Source organism: Vulpes lagopus, chromosome 1 (assembly GCF_018345385.1).
Source record: "Vulpes lagopus strain Blue_001 chromosome 1, ASM1834538v1, whole genome shotgun sequence".
In the NCBI taxonomy this organism is placed as follows: Eukaryota; Metazoa; Chordata; class Mammalia; order Carnivora; family Canidae; genus Vulpes; species Vulpes lagopus.
The window spans coordinates 120,438,806-120,454,487 of record NC_054824.1 but is presented as its reverse complement, the minus strand read 5'-3'; the positions used below and the strand labels follow the sequence as shown (position 1 = coordinate 120,454,487).

Sequence of the window (15,682 nt, the reverse complement as noted above, 5' to 3'; positions counted from 1 at the left end):
AGCCCCCGGGCCGGCCGCGCTGTGCCCGCGGCGCCCCCCACGCCGGGCTCCTGCCCCCCACGCCGGGCTCCTGCCCCCCACGCCGGGCTCCCCGGGGCCGGCGGTGGCCGTTCGCGGGGAGGGCCAGGGGCTGGGCGGCGCGGTCCCCCTGCGGCCCCGCGGCCGTCGGGGGGCGGGGGGGGGGGCGTCTCCCAGGCTGCGCAGGAGCCAGGCAGACTGAAGGAGCGCAGCCAGCGCGGCTGCAGATAAGTTAATGTACACAGAGAGGATGTAAATTACCACGACCCTCAGCAGCAGGACACTGGCCAGGGCCCTGTCGGGGGCAGGACGAGCGCCGGCGGGCCGGCCGGGGGCTCGCGGACACCCTGTCCGAGACGGAGCCGCCAGGCGGCCCGGCCGGGGAGGACCCCTTGGAGCCAGGCTTTCCTTGAAAACAGCTGCGTGTCCCTGACACCTCCAAACTAATGCATTTTTAATCAGGGGAATTAGCTCTAGGCGTCCCAGATTTTTCCACCCCCCACCCCCACCCCACCCCCACCCCCACTCTCTCTCTTTTGCAGCCACGTCCCCATCCCCGCCCCCAGCCCAGGCACTGGCGGGCCCGTCCTGCGTCTGCACCGGCCTCGCCGGCTCCCGCCGCTCCCACGCGCCCCAGACCCCGCCGCCTCCGCAGACCTCGCGTCCCCACCCCCATCCCGCCGCCCCGGCCTCCGCTGCCGGGCCCTCGCCCGGGCGCAACTTGCGCCCCCACCCTTCCCTCTGTTTGTACAGTGACATCACGGCCCCTGGCTCTTCAAGGCTCAGAGAAAACAGAGTTCAAAAAGGCAAACAGGAAAGGCGGCTAGCCGCGGGCACCGGGTGACACTCGGGCCCCCGCCCGCCCCCGCGGCTGCACGGCCCCGGCGCGCACGAGCGCGCGCACTGCTGGGGGCCTGCGCCCCGCCGGACTCAGCCGCTTCCCGGGACCTTGCTTCCCGGGCTTCGCTCCCCCGCCTCCCGCGGTCCGGCCCAGGGACCCCCAGCCCCCGCCAGCCGCTTAGGGGATTTCAGTCTCTTTCCAAGAGCCACGTAAGAAAAAGTGAAAAATAAGACCAAGTGAAATGAAGCTGAATTCTAAATCGGACCTGATACATCCCAAATATTATTTCAACACATGATCAATAGAAACGATTATGAATGAGGGTTTTTTTTTTTTAAATATTTTTGTTTTTTTGTTGATGAGGCACACAGAGAGAGAGGCAGAGGGAGAAGCAGGCTCCATGCGGGGAGCCTGACGCGGGACTCGATCCTGGCACCCCCAGGATCACACCCTGGGCTGAAAGCAGGCGTTAAACCGCTGAGCCAGGGGGGCTGCCCTGAATGAGGTATTTTATATTCTTTTGAGTCGCCCCAGGTCTTTGAAATCCGGTATTTGTTTTACACAAACAGCACATCTCGCTTTGGACACTAGCTTCTCCATTGGAACGACTTGGTCTGTGTTTAGGTTTCATAAAATTGACAGTTGGAAAAGTTGATTCATGTATCCGAGTTGTTCCAAACATACTTTAAACGTTTTCCAATAACTGGGTCCAGTATTGGTATTTAAATTGAGTTTAAATGAATTACAATGAAATAAAATTGAATTTAAATTAATTACGATGAAATAAAATTGAATTTAAATAAATAAAATTAAAAGCGAAGTCTCTCCGTAGCACATTTCAAGTCCTTAAAAAGCCAATGGAGAGAGAGCAGCTAACATACCAGACACCAGTCACAGAGTTACTGAACCTCAAGAAGTTTTGCTCTTGTTATTACAAAATGGGGATCATAATACCTACCTTCTGTACCTTCTGTAGGATTCTTGTGAGGATTCAACAAAATTCAGAAAAGCGGTGCATATAAAGTTCTCAGCACAGGACCTGGCTCATACAAACTGCTGGTAATGAAAGTCACTCCTAGGATTATTTCTCTTCCTTCCCTGCTTTGGCCATTTCCTCTCCCCATTCTTAAGCCCAGTGTGACATGTTACCTTTTCCCAGACCTCGCTCTTGGGAAAGAGCTGTTAAATGACTTTACATTAAGCTGTTAAGAGTGAACGGAGTATTCAAATGTGCATGTGCCCTTCTGTCTCTCTTCTTACCAGACAACTTCTCCCCAACACATCTACAGCTTCGTTTATTATTTATATGCCGATCACATCCAACCCAATAAGTAGAACACAGATCTTTAGGTCTATGTATAACTGCCTAGTAAAGCTCTTCACTGAGATCCATCTGTGAGATTTTCCAAACATATTTTAAGCCCGAACCCCCAAAATGTGAATATCATCACTCCTAATGTGCCTCCCCCCAGCACCCCCACTGACTCAGTGCCACCATCCACTCAAGTCTGATGCCTCAGCCACAGTCTGTCTGGCAGTCATTCTAGGCTCTTTTTTGTTTTCTTCACTGTTCTCTTTATCCAGACTCATTAGTTATTCACCAAGACCTACCAATTTTACCTCCTAAATACCTCCCCGATCCATGTATATCTCTCAACCTCTACGGCCACTACCCCAAACTCCGCCACTATCGTTTTTTGCTTGGGTATTTCTGTCACTACTTTTGCCTGCCTTCAGTCCATTCTTCATGCTTCCAGAGAAATTTTTCTAAAGCATGAATCGATCATGCAAAATAATTCTGCTTAAACACTTAAATGACTGTCAACTCTTTAAAATGACCTGTGATGAACTTGTCCTGCTTACCTTTTTTGTCTCACCTTTCACAGTAACTTTCACCACCTCCCCCGCCCCATTCTAGCCACTCTGAACCTCCGTGGGTTCTTCTAACACGATACATGTTGCCTGTTGGAGGAGCCCCAACGACCCACCATGTTGGCCATGTCTGGTTGCTTCATATTCGTTTATATCTCACAAGTCATGTCTCCACTCTGAGGAGGTATTTTAGGTTCACAATGACCTATTTCTTAATTTTTTGCCGTATGGCCACTTGACTGCTATCTTTGACTATATATGTTTCAGAAAGTACCTCAACTGTAGGTTCCCAATTAGAAAATGCCATCTCCCTCTTAAAAAAATCTATTCATGGGATGCCTGGGTGGCTCTGTGGTTGAGCGTCTGCCTCGGGCCCAGGACGTGATCCTGGTCTGGGGATGGAGTCCCATATCAGGCTCCCTGCAAGGAGCCCGTTTCTTCCTCTCTGTGTCTCTGCCTCTCTCTGTGTCTCTAATGAATAAATAAATAAAATCTTAAAAAAAAAAATCTATTCATGACACCTCAAGAAAACCTTTGGGATGCTAAGCCTTGAGGTTATTAAGTGTGCCCCAGGCTGTTATTTATTGTGCTTCATTACATTCCGCAATGCCAATTTTTATGAAGTTTCCTTTCTTTGTTTCACTTTGATTGCAGAAATTGGCTAAGATACCTTGGCACTATTGCTTGTAAAAAATTTTGCTCCAAAAGAGTGTCAATGTTGGAGCCGTGAGAAAGGCACAGGTCTTACCTTGCAGCATTGGGGAGAAGATAAGAATGTTAAAAGTTAGCTTTAAAATGGTAGGGGTTCGGGTGCCAAGCAGGAGCAATGGTGGAGCATTTCAAAACTTACCCCAGAGCCTAATGAGGTCTGCTAGTGCTCTGGGCAGGCGTCACTAGCTGGCTCTGTTCCACACCTCTTGACCTTCCCTCCCCTTGTCTCTCCCACTTCCCAGACACACGCAATGCTGGGAGTCAGCACTTGAGCTAATGTTGGAGCCGGGTGGACGACATGAGACTGGGAGATCAGGGCAATGATGGCTAGGTATTTTCCCAGAGGCCCAAAGAGAGCAGGATTTGTACGTCTGGTTTCTGCCTCTAACACCTCCAGGCCTAGAGATGGATTCCCAATGATCTTTTTCCATCAAAGGGCTTGATCCCAGGAAAGGCGAGTAAAGATGAAACTTTAGCTCTTTGTCTGGCTTCAGGATAAAGCTATGTGAAACTGTCAAAGCAAATATCATGTTCCCCTAGAAAGCTGTAAATTCCTTTGGCTCTGGGTCCAGGAGGTTTGTCATGTGGTTCGACGAAAGATGAGTCTGTTGATCGCAGGTCATTAGCTGTAAGGTTCTAGAGCTCAGGCCAAGTCTATGGTGCAAGCCGCTTTATATAACAAGTATAATGCTGGGTTCGAAATGCTTAGTAAATGCCTTTAATTACCACTCAAGATGAAGACACTAAAATAACCTGGCATTTGCTATGTTTATTTGCATGCTGATGTGCAAATGGATACATTTTGGAAGGGGCCTATAAATTAAAAATTGGAATTATAAATACTGCCGTAATAAAACATGGCTAAAAATCTTCAGAAGGAAACGGAAAATTACAAAAGACTTATTTGCCCGCTGGTGGTTTTATTTTTGCCAGATTCTTTATAGATTGAAGTACTATTATCAGTAAGTTCATGTTACAGGAATCAGATTGAAAAGTTTAGAAATTATCGAGTGAAAACTTTTTTTTCTTTCTTTTTTTTTTTTTTTAAGATTTTATTTATTTATTCATGAGAGACAGAAAGAGGGGCAGAGACACAGGCAGTGGGAGGAGTAGGCTCCCTGCAGGAAGCCCTACATGGGACTTGCTCCCAGATTCCTGGGATCACGCCCTGAGCCTAAGGCAGATGCTCAACCACTGAGCCACCCAGGCATGAAAACTTCTTTCTGATTATATAGTTTGGTAAGCAGGAAACCATGGATGCTTGAATAATGTTTTTCTAAAGCTCCTTCTTTCATTGTACTTTGGATAAAAAGAAAGAAAACACTTCATAAAAATAATTTTGATCACTCATAGTTGCAGCATTAACTAGGTCATACTGGTCTCTTTGTCCTAGATTTATTATTCTGAATTTCTAACAATTATTGTATCCATATCATTTAGTAAGTATTCCCTCTGTGTTATTACACAAAGTGAGCACTATTGTTAATGTCTACAGACTGTACTATCATACAGCTTTGCCATACTTACTTATCCACTCACCTAATACTGTTTTTTTTTTTTTTTTGGTTATTTTATTTTAAAATAAGAATTTTTCAACAGATTCCCTTATGGATAAATTTTCACTGGTTTCAAAGTACTGACAATATTTAATGTACATATGGTAATATTTAATCTTAATGTGTACATTGTGTAGGCAAAAATTAAAGACCCAGAAGTTCTGTGTTAAAAGTCTATGAAAATCAGCACAATACAAAAAGTAATCTGTCAGCTTCACTGAGCTTCCAGTTTCAGAGAAAAATTATGACCTTTTCAAGTAGAAATTCCTTGTTCCTCTAAGGGAGGAGCCAGATAATGAAGTAATCCCAGGCTATGGAAACAAGACAGAGAAGCTCTTGCAGTGTAGATGACCATGAAATGTCCCCTAGAGGGGTGACATTCAAATCAGGACCTAGAGGTTGAGAACCCTAGCTCTGCCGGCGTACTCAGATACTTTAGGGGATAGCAGTAGATCAGACTTTCTGGAAAGTGATCTGCTAATGTGTAAGGAGAGTCTTAAATATTTTTATATCTTTTAGGAAAAATAAATATTTGGAAGTAATCAGGGTGAAAAAGTTAGTGAACCAAATATTCATCTTAGCATGGTTTATAATAGGAAAAAAAAAAAAAGGTGGGAACAGTGGTTGTGTGTCTATAAGCTAAAGAATTGGTGATGGCCAGGCCTGTGTTGGAAGGTATGCATCATTAAAATATGCTTAGAATCATCAAAGAAATTGGGACAGCTGGGTGGCTCAGCGGTTGAGCATCTGCCTTGGCTCAGGGCGTGACCCTCATCCCGGGATCAAGTCCCATATCGGTCTCCTTGTATGGAGCCTGTTTCTCCCCCTGAATCAAAAAAAAATTTTTTTTAAGACTTTATTTATTTATGAGAGATATAGAGACAGAGGCAGAGCCAAACAGAGTGAGAAGCAGGCTCCTTGCAGGGAGCTGGATGCAGGACTCGATCTCCAGACCCAGGATCACTCCCTGAGCCTAAGGCAGCTGCTCAACCATTGAGCCACCCAGGGGTCCCAAGAGTCACTTAAAATTGATGAGAAGATTGTTTTAGAACAGAAGAGACATTATCAAACACAATGCATGAGTTGATTTGGGGAGAAAAAAACAGGAAAAAGTAATGTTGCAGACAATTAAGAAAATGCGACTCTGAACTGGATATTAAATGGCATTAGGGAATAATCATTAATATTCTGTTGTAATAATGACATTACGATTATGTGTGAGAATGTCTTTATTTATAGGAGATGCATATCAAAATATTTGGGATTGAAATGCCACGATGAATGCAATCTAAAATATGTTTGCAAAAATGAATACGTACATATAAAAATATACACATATGCACGTTTAGACAGAGCAAATATGGCAAAGTATTTATGATTATTGTCTCTAAATCAAAGATATATAAGTGTTCATTGTATTTATCTTTTAACTTTTATATATATTTGAAAATTTTCTTAACAGAAGAATGTATTATGTGGCACTATCTAGAAAACCAGAAACTATATCATAATATTTTAGTGATTATATCAGTATGATAGATACACGGATAATTGTTATTTTCTGCTTTATACTTGGATGCATTGTCTACAATGGACATGTTTTATTTGTTATTATCAATAATTACAGCCATAGTCTATTGAGCACTTATCAGGCTCTATGCTTTGCAGGCATTATTCTATTTAATTCTTACAACTCTATGTGGCTGGTGTCATTTGGTGACATCTCCTTTCATAGCTGCAGAGATTAAAGAGATTATATTAATTCCTACTGATATGCAACAATGTCAGGATTTAATAAGGCACGGATTAGGCTTTTATAATTCAAAATCAGTTTCTCCAAGTATTTAGTAGAATAAAAAGAAACTACCTACAAAACTCAAGATTTCACCCCAGAGGCAGACTAATGATACAGATTTAGAAGCTGGAAATCACGATTCAAGCCCTGGCTCTGCAATTTGCTGTCTGTGTGATCGTAAAGATCCAGCCTCAGAGCTGTGTGGTGGGCATTTATGCCTGCTCCAGCCTCCTCATAGAGATGCCACCTCTGTGAGCAGTGAACATACAAGTGTAGTGTGAATGACTACTTGTCCTGTCCTACAGTCTAAGTCATTATTGTCATAGCCCTGAGATCCTAATAGTGTACCCCATATCGAGAAGAATACCAGGTTGGCTTTTTGAATTTTATTTTAGGATTTGATTCCATTGTTATGAAAACATCTTTTAGTGACATCTATTTTGTTTTTCTTTCTTTCTTTCTTTTTTTATAATTGCAAAGGATAAGAGTAAAATCTCTCCTCATTTCTTGATTAACTCTGGCTAGGAAAGATCTGCCTTTCTCATTGTTGACCATAGCTAACAACTTAAGAGTAAGTGTTTCTGGACAATGGCTTCCATCAAAGACAGGAGGACAAAAGAGGACTGGGTGTGTCAAGGTACAAATGTATGAAGAGTATGTTTTCATATCCCACTTTCCAAATCTGAATACCATATTCCTTATTTTCAATGTTTTAATATAAGCATGGGCAAAACACTAGAAACTACAACAAATTGTTGTTGGATGGATGAGTGGTCATTGAGAAATGTGTTCTTTTTGTGTTACATCCTATCAGTGGCATGAAACAGTCAAGAAATTGCCATTATTTTGAAAACTTCAGCTCAATAACTCGGAGGTAAAGAAAATTGGCACAAAAACATTAATTCTCCTTTTGGACAGAATCTCTGAACTTTGTGAGTCTCACCCATCATTGTTGTAAAACTCTAATGATCAAGTTTATTTTGGAAGCTCTGCTACAACCTCAAGTATCATGTTACCAATAGCATAGTAGAGGTAAAAACAGAAAAGAGCAACATTCAATTTCCAGATGCACATCTCTACTGTTTTAAAGCTCACAATGTTTGCTTTACTAAATCAGTAAGGAGGGAGGATCACAAATTATGTCTTAGGTTAGAGTTTAACATTTTGCTTTTCCAAAGTCACCTTCCTATTATCCATGCCACTGCTGCAGATCACAGTTGCAATAACTCCTATCTTGACTGTGAATAAGTTATATGAGCTGAACAATCTTTAACTAGGATGGACCACCATCAAATCACTCAATATCCATCTGTTTGTTTTTTGTTACTGACCTAAGCAATGATGTAAATTTATTTGGGGTCAAAAAAGCAAGAATGCTAGCTAAGATCCCCTGTGGTGGTGTGTGAGGAGTAGGGTATGCGTGCGTGTATGTATGTGTGTGTATGTGTGTGTGTAGTATGTGGGCTAAAATCAAATCTTAGGATCTCATTGAGATACACCAAAGTTTGTGCAACCAAGAACACAGCTTCCTTGGCAGAAAATATCATACAAAACAGTTACACAGGGTTCTTGGAAGGCTTAGGTTGTAGCCCTGGAGAGACTTTTACCAGTGATTGGGAACAGCAAATAATAGTTTGTGATTAATGGTGGAAACCTTCTGATAAGGGTCTTACATATCAAAACAGCGGAGGAAGGTATGACAAATATGGCTCCAACTTGTTTAATCTTACAAACCATAATAATCTGAATTTGGTAAGGTTTATTTGGATTGTTTCTCTTGTCTCTTTGTCTTGAAAGTTTTAAATTAAATTTATTTTCTTGACTTGGGTTAGTTCAATGTCTTAAAAAAATTTTTTTTACTCTGTCAATTAGTATATATTATAAATATTAATTTCATGTTTCATCTTGACTGGAGTGAAGAATGCTCAGATAGCTGGTGAAACATTATTTCTGGATGTGTCTATAAGGATGTGTCTAGAGAGTTTGGCATTTGAATCCATATCTGATTCAGTGGGCATCACTCATCAGTGAGGGTGGGCGGCACCTAATCAGCTGAGGACTTGAATAGAACAAAAAGGCCTTCAGACTCAGTCTGATTTAAACCACCAGCCTGTGATTCTCCAGCTTATAGAGGGCAGATGGTGGATCTTCTCAGCCTCCATAATCATATGAGCTAATTCCTATAATAATCTCCTCTTATAACATATATCCTATTGATTTTGTTTCTCTGGAGAATCATGACTGAAACATTAAGTAGTAGGTCTCATACTAAACTAAGTGTGGTAAAGAATACAAAGTTTTGATATCATCCTCAAGGAATGTAGCACCAAGTTTGGTAGGGCCAAAGAAATAACAAGTAATAGTTACCATGTGGTCAGATGAGTCAGGGAGAGCCATAGAACCATAACTAACGAATCCTATTCATTGATTCATTTCATTTATTCACTCACTGTACAACTTCCTGAATTCCAAATGGCAACAGGTGATTATGCTAGTGAGGAATGTCCATTCTAAACAGGACACAGTTATGCAGGAGCCATCCAATCTACCAAAAGAGATTTGGATTGGCAGTTTTTTTCTTTTTCTGTATTTTTTAATTGTTCCATTTCTATAGATTTTAAGGTAGTTGTGGAATGTGGCTTTCCTTTTAAGAAAATCCAATACCAGAATTGTGTTCCCTCAGGCCAGCAATTCCCAGGCTTTGATATTTTAGTTTAGTGGTGACCATTATATTCATTTTCATCATGAGAAAATCTAAGTCATTTTGGGTACAGGTTCAAGGTTACATGATGAGGGCATGAACCCCATCCCTGAACTCACTAGCAAACTTGAAACATAATTAATGAGCAGTAGTTGAGCATAGAGATGAGATAGGACAAAAGTCATACCTTTATTGTACAGGTAACTTGCCAAATAGACTTCAACCTTTTGACAATGACCTTCATTTCCTCATTCCTCAACCTGAATTTATGCAGCTTATTTTTCTTTTCTTGCTTAAAGTGTTATCCTGCATGATCATGGGCACCGAGATTGTCAGAGTTCCCCGTATTGTCCATGGCCAAATCCACAGGTCTGTTCTCTGTCCTCATTTTACTCGAATTATCTGAACGGTGACACAGTTGATCAGTCCCTCCTCCTTGAAACACTTTCTTTACTTGATCATTTGGGGGCATCACGTTCTCTCCATTTTCCTGCTACATCTCTGGCCGTTCCTTTCCATTGTCATCTGTTTGTTCTTCATCTTTACAACAGCTTAACATTTGGAGGCCAAAACAAGCTCCTGATCGTTCCCCTACACCTGTTGTGATCCTGTTTTCCTGCCTGAAGAAATGCAACTTTTTCTTTACAGTGGCTCACACTAAAAACTTGGGAGTCATCACTGACTCCTCTTTCCTCTCACAGTCTACCTCCTAATTGTCAGGAAATTGTATTTGAAATGTATCCATAATGTGAACTCTCTCACCACCTCCACTACTCCTCCTCGTGGCCAACCCAACATGACTTCTTCCTGGAAGCTACTACCGGTGGCTTTCTCCCTGTTCCTTCCCTTGTATCTATAAAGTATACCCATAACACAGCAGAGTGAGCCTTTAAAATATGTCACCTTATGTTCCTTCTTTGCTTAAAATTCTCCAATAGCCCCCATCTCACTCAGAGTAAAATAAACAAACAAACAAAAACAAAAAACAAAAAACAGTCCTTATAGTGACTTACAAGGTCTTCCATGACCTGGCACTTAAAACTTTTCTGATTTAATCTCCTTCTACTCTTCCAGGTCTAACACCTCTCCAGCCACACATCTCCTTTCTGTTTCTCTGACATTCCAGGAATGCTCCTGACTTGGGAATTTTAAACTAACTATTCCCTCCGTTAGCAACGCTCTCCCTCTACTGAGCCACATGACTCACTCCCACATCACCCTCTGGTCTTTGCTCAAATATCACCTAATCAGAGAAAGCTTCCCCAACCAACTTAAAATTGCAACCATATCCCTTATCTGAGCACCCTCTTCCTTTTTCCTGTTTAATTTTTTCCCGTAGTACATAGCATCATTTACTTGTTTACTGATGTTCTCCCTCTCATCCACAAAATGTAGGCTCCATGTATACAGGGATTTTTTGTGTGTGTTTTCTTTATGGCTATATGCCTGATGCTGAGAATACTATTTGGTTCACAATGGACCAGAAAAATATTAATAAATATTTTGAGTGAATGGTCATATTCAAGCCATGTGATGAAACATATCTCCAGTAAAGCTCAAGCACAAGGCTTTGAGGAAACTGTTTCCATGACCACTTATCTGTTTACACCACCCCAAAGAACAATAGCCTGTATTGTTTTGCTTTATTTTGTTGCAATTCTCTTATATATCATGTCCTTGTATAAAGTATAAGCATGTTCCTGTATCAGGCAACAGGTGTCCCTTCCCATTTACTTTGCTTTGTTTTCCCTCCATCATGTGGTTTCTTCACCATAGTATAGTCTGTTCTTTCTGTTTTTTAAAACATATTTTATTTCTTTATTTGAGAGAAAGAGAAAGAGAATATGTGAGCATGAGCAGGAGAAAGGGTGGAGGAAGAAGCAGAATTCCCACTGAGCAGGGAGCCTGATACAGGGCTCATCCAGGACCCTGGGATCATGACCTGAGATGAAGGTAGATGCATAACTGACTCAGCCACCCAGGCACCCCTAGTCTGTTCTTTCTAAAGAGGAAAACTCCTAACTAAAACATGAATACATCTTAGAGTTGGCCTATACATCAGAGATAACTATAAAGTAGTGACACTGAAGCAGAATTTTTATTGTAAAAAAGAAACTTTTGAAAAACCAAGAGCCACTATTCCCTCCATTCTTGACCTTGAGAAAACTGGGCTGGTTAGAAGTATTATTATCACCTAATTTGAGTCTATCAAAAGGAAAGAATGAGATGTAGCAAATTACAGTAGGAATGGAATGGAGCTTACACCTGGATTGAAAGTGTCAACTCGGCATATTAGTTACTAATTTGGGATATGAAATGTTTTAAATAAGAACATTTAAATATCTGTATGCTATTCTATTGGGAAACCTCAGTTATATTCTTCTCACTCTGCATGTCAAATGTCAGAAGCAGCAAAATAGCCAGGATGGATCTGCAATGTCTACACTTAATGTACTCTAATTGGAATGTTTGGAATGGTTTCTACTGGTCACAGATACTTGAGAATTCCTGTTACAGTTGATGCATATGGTCATTTACAGTACCTCAATGTAGCTTGTTTCACTGACCATGATTTACATAACTTGCAGTTTCTGCCTAATTGACTCATTCTCTCAATCCTTGAATCATCTAAAGCTTCCTTAGTAGTTTCACCTGCATTTTGTCCTCTAGTCCAGGACGTTCCTGTTTATTCCTTTAGCCCACAGAGGAAACATGACCCAGTTAACATCACTATGTATCACCCCAGTCACCATGTTCTTGCTCCAGATTCTGTTTGAGGTAATACCAGCATCTCCAGCCTTTTTTCAGAGTTAGATCTTAAAGCTTTGTCCTTCTCACTCTTCAACACCCAGGGCCCTAAAACTGCTCCTAGGCGCAGACGATATGCACTAAGGCCCCAAACAGTTTTGCCCTACACTTAATTTTCATAGACCTCTCTTTAGCCTCCTTATCTCATCTAAGGAGGAAAGGAAGACAGTGAAGAAACAGCAACAAAAGTCACAGCCCAGAGATGTAGACCCACTGAAAGACTGAGGTTTAGTAATAAGATTATAGAATGCTCCCCCTCTTCCATGCTTACCCCCATCACTGCCACCAACAGGTCTTCAGTATAATAACAGTGACCTACAGCTGAAACAGTTGCAAGACACAGGGTTTCTCTAAGATGAAGTACTTAGGATAGCCGAAAGTTAACAAGGGAGACAAAACAAGGATGCAAGAGAAATTGGAAGTCTCTGGAACCAATTGCTGCAGCAAATATTAAACACAGTACAACTCCCAGCTAGATTAAAATAAAACTTCACACTACAGGCCTACTACCTGATACATCATGTCAAGCTTTCAACAAAAAAAGTACAAAGCAAAACAAGCAAACAAAAGACACAGCCTGAAGAAAGAGAGCAAGCATCAGAACCAGATTTAGATATGACACAGTTACTAAAATTATTAGGGGATTGAAAATAATTATGTTTAATATATTAAGGGCTCTAATGGAAAAAAAAAGACTAGTCAACATGCGAAACAAGTGAGTAATGTAAGCAAAGAGATGAAAACTGGACATGAATAGGAAAGGAGTTAGTGAGCTTTCAGATATGTCAATAGAAACTTCCCAAACTTCCCAAACAGAGGAAAGACAAAAGGAAATGAAGTAAAACAGAACATTGAAGAACTGTAGGACAACTACAAAAGATGAAACATATGCATTGTTGGAATATCTGAAGGAGAAGAAAGGGAGAATGGAATAGAGAAAATATCTCAAGGGATAATGGCCAAGAAGACACCAAATCACAGACTCAGGAAGCTCGAGAATACAAAGTTGGATGAATATCTAAAGCTATACCCCTTGGCATATAATATTCGAATTTCAGAGAATCAATGACCAAGAGAAAATCCTTAAAGAAGCCAGAGAAAGGGGTGCCTAGGTGGCTCAGTCGGTTAAGTGTCTGACTTTTGATTTCCACTCAGGTCATGATCTCAGAGTTGTGAGATTGAGACCCATGTTGGACTCCACACTGTGTGTGGAGCCTGCTAAAGATTCTCTCTCTCCCTTAAGATTCTCCCTCTCCCCTCCCCCAACTTACACACTCTCTTCTCTCTCAGAAGAAGAAGAAGAAGAAGAAGAAGAAGAAGAAGAAGAAGAAGCAGCTAGAGAAACAGAACACCTTACCTATAGGGAAACAAGGATACAATTTACATTGGACATCTCATCAAATACCGTGCAAGCAACAAGAGAGTAGGATGAAATATCTACTGTTGAAAGAAAAAAAAAATCCATCAACCCAGGTTTCTATATCCCTCAAAACTATCATTCAAAAGTGAAGGAGATTATGTGGATGAAAAACAAACCACAGACTGGAAGAAAATATTTGTCCATTTTTTTTCATTGTCAATGACAATTTTATTATAGTTAATTTATAATTCCCATTTGCCATGATAGTCAAGCTTATTCAGAGAAATAAACCAGAATTGCAAGGTCAAGAAGCACTGCAAATATTCTTTCTCACATGATATTCAAGACTAAGTATCTATTCAACTAAATTCAAAAAGTTGATGATATAAACTTTGGCAGTTTTCAAGAAACATTGGGCAATCCATAGTTAAATCTCAATGCATCAGTTAATACCTGGGCACCTCCTCTTGCAGTTAGCATTGCATTGGGGTAAAGACAACTGGTTTGACTCAATAAATTTTTAAAATATATATTTAATACTTATGGCATTATTCACAGAGTTCTTGGCAAAGTTGTATTTTGAGGTTTCTATTGCCGAGAAATTTGTGGTTCATGGTGTGTCTTTTTCATTCCCAAAAGCTTCATTTTGAATTCTCCGGGCTTTGGTGGAATTTCAAGTATTGTCAGGTCCAGCCTATGGTACCTCTGCACCCCTTTGGCCTCGGCACACATGGTCAGGAGGCTAGCAGCAAACGTTTTCAGGAAGGTGGCCCAAGACACACCTGCAGGCATGGTCAGTGGACATGGAGTGCACTGGCACTCAGTAGCAGGTCCTGAGAGAAAATATTTGTAAAACACATGTCAGATAAAGGACTTGCAGCCAAAATACACAAAGAACTCTTAAAACTCAAGGATAAAAAAACAACCCAGTTAAAAAGTAAGCCAAAACTTCTCTTTTATCATACCCACCAACATGGACTGTGTTTGCACCAAAACTATGAAGGCGGCAGCCCAAGTCATAATTGAGGAGTACCACATGTGCCTGGACAACTTCCACACCAACAAGCGCTTATGCGAGGAGATTGCCATTATTCCCACTAAGAAGCTCTGTGACAAGATAGTAGACAGTGTCACACATATGATGAAGCGGATTCAGAGAGACCCTGGGGAGAGGATCTCCATCGACCTGCAGGAGGAGAGAGAATTATGTTCCTGATTTCTCAGCCCTGGATCAGGAGATGGTTAAAGTAGATCCTGACACTAAAGACATGTTGAAACTCGACTTTGGTGGTGTGTTCAATCTACAGATCACTCACCCTATAGTTGGGATGAATTTCAAAACACCACGTGGAGCTGTTTGAATCTTTCTGCTGGACTGTAATATCTCTAGTAAATCTCGGACAACTACAAGTACAAAAAGTGGGCCAAAACCTGAACAGATACTTCATCAAAGATGACATACTGATGGAAAATAGGCATATGAAAAGATGTTCAACATATGTCTTTAGAGAATTGCAAATTAAAACAACAATGAGACCTCACTACACACCTTTTTGATGAAAATCCAAAACACTGGCAACATCAAATACTGACAAGGATGTGGATCAGCAAGAACTCTAATTCATTGCTGGTGAGAATGCAAAATAGCACAACAACTTCAGAAGACATTTTGGGAGCTTCTCACAAAGCTAGCCATAGTCTACCATATGACCCAGCAATTGTGCTCCTTGATATTTACCCAAATAAATTGAAAACTCACAGAAATGTTCACAGAAATGTTTATTCATAATTACCCCAAATGTCCTTCAATAGGTGAATGGACAAAGTATAGTACATCCAAACAATGGTATATATATGCAGTGATAAAAAGGAATGAACTATCAAGCCATAAAAAGACAGGGAGTTACCCTAAATGCTAATTATCAAGTGAAAGAAGTCAAACTGAAATGGCTACATGTTGTATGATTCCAAATGTATGACATTTTGGAAAAGGCAAAAATAGAGACAATAATAGGGGTTT

General features: G+C 41.1%; 1 protein-coding gene and 1 pseudogene across 1 annotated transcript; one reads left to right on the top strand and one right to left on the bottom strand.

The window, feature by feature from the left end:
* Positions 1–14,250: 14,250 nt before the first annotated feature.
* LOC121484049 (protein BRAWNIN-like) lies at positions 14,251–14,454 on the bottom strand. Its single transcript, XM_041742701.1, has one exon. It carries the CDS (start codon positions 14,452–14,454, stop codon positions 14,251–14,253), a length of 204 nt encoding a protein of 67 aa, XP_041598635.1.
* A 181-nt stretch (positions 14,455–14,635) lies between these two features.
* LOC121474240 lies at positions 14,636–15,023 on the top strand (annotated as a pseudogene).
* Positions 15,024–15,682: the final 659 nt, after the last annotated feature.

Coding starts and splice junctions, on each gene's coding strand:
- LOC121484049 (XM_041742701.1), bottom strand. CDS start 14,454: ATGCCTGCAGGTGTGTCTTGGGCCACCTTCCTGAAAACGTTTGCTGCT.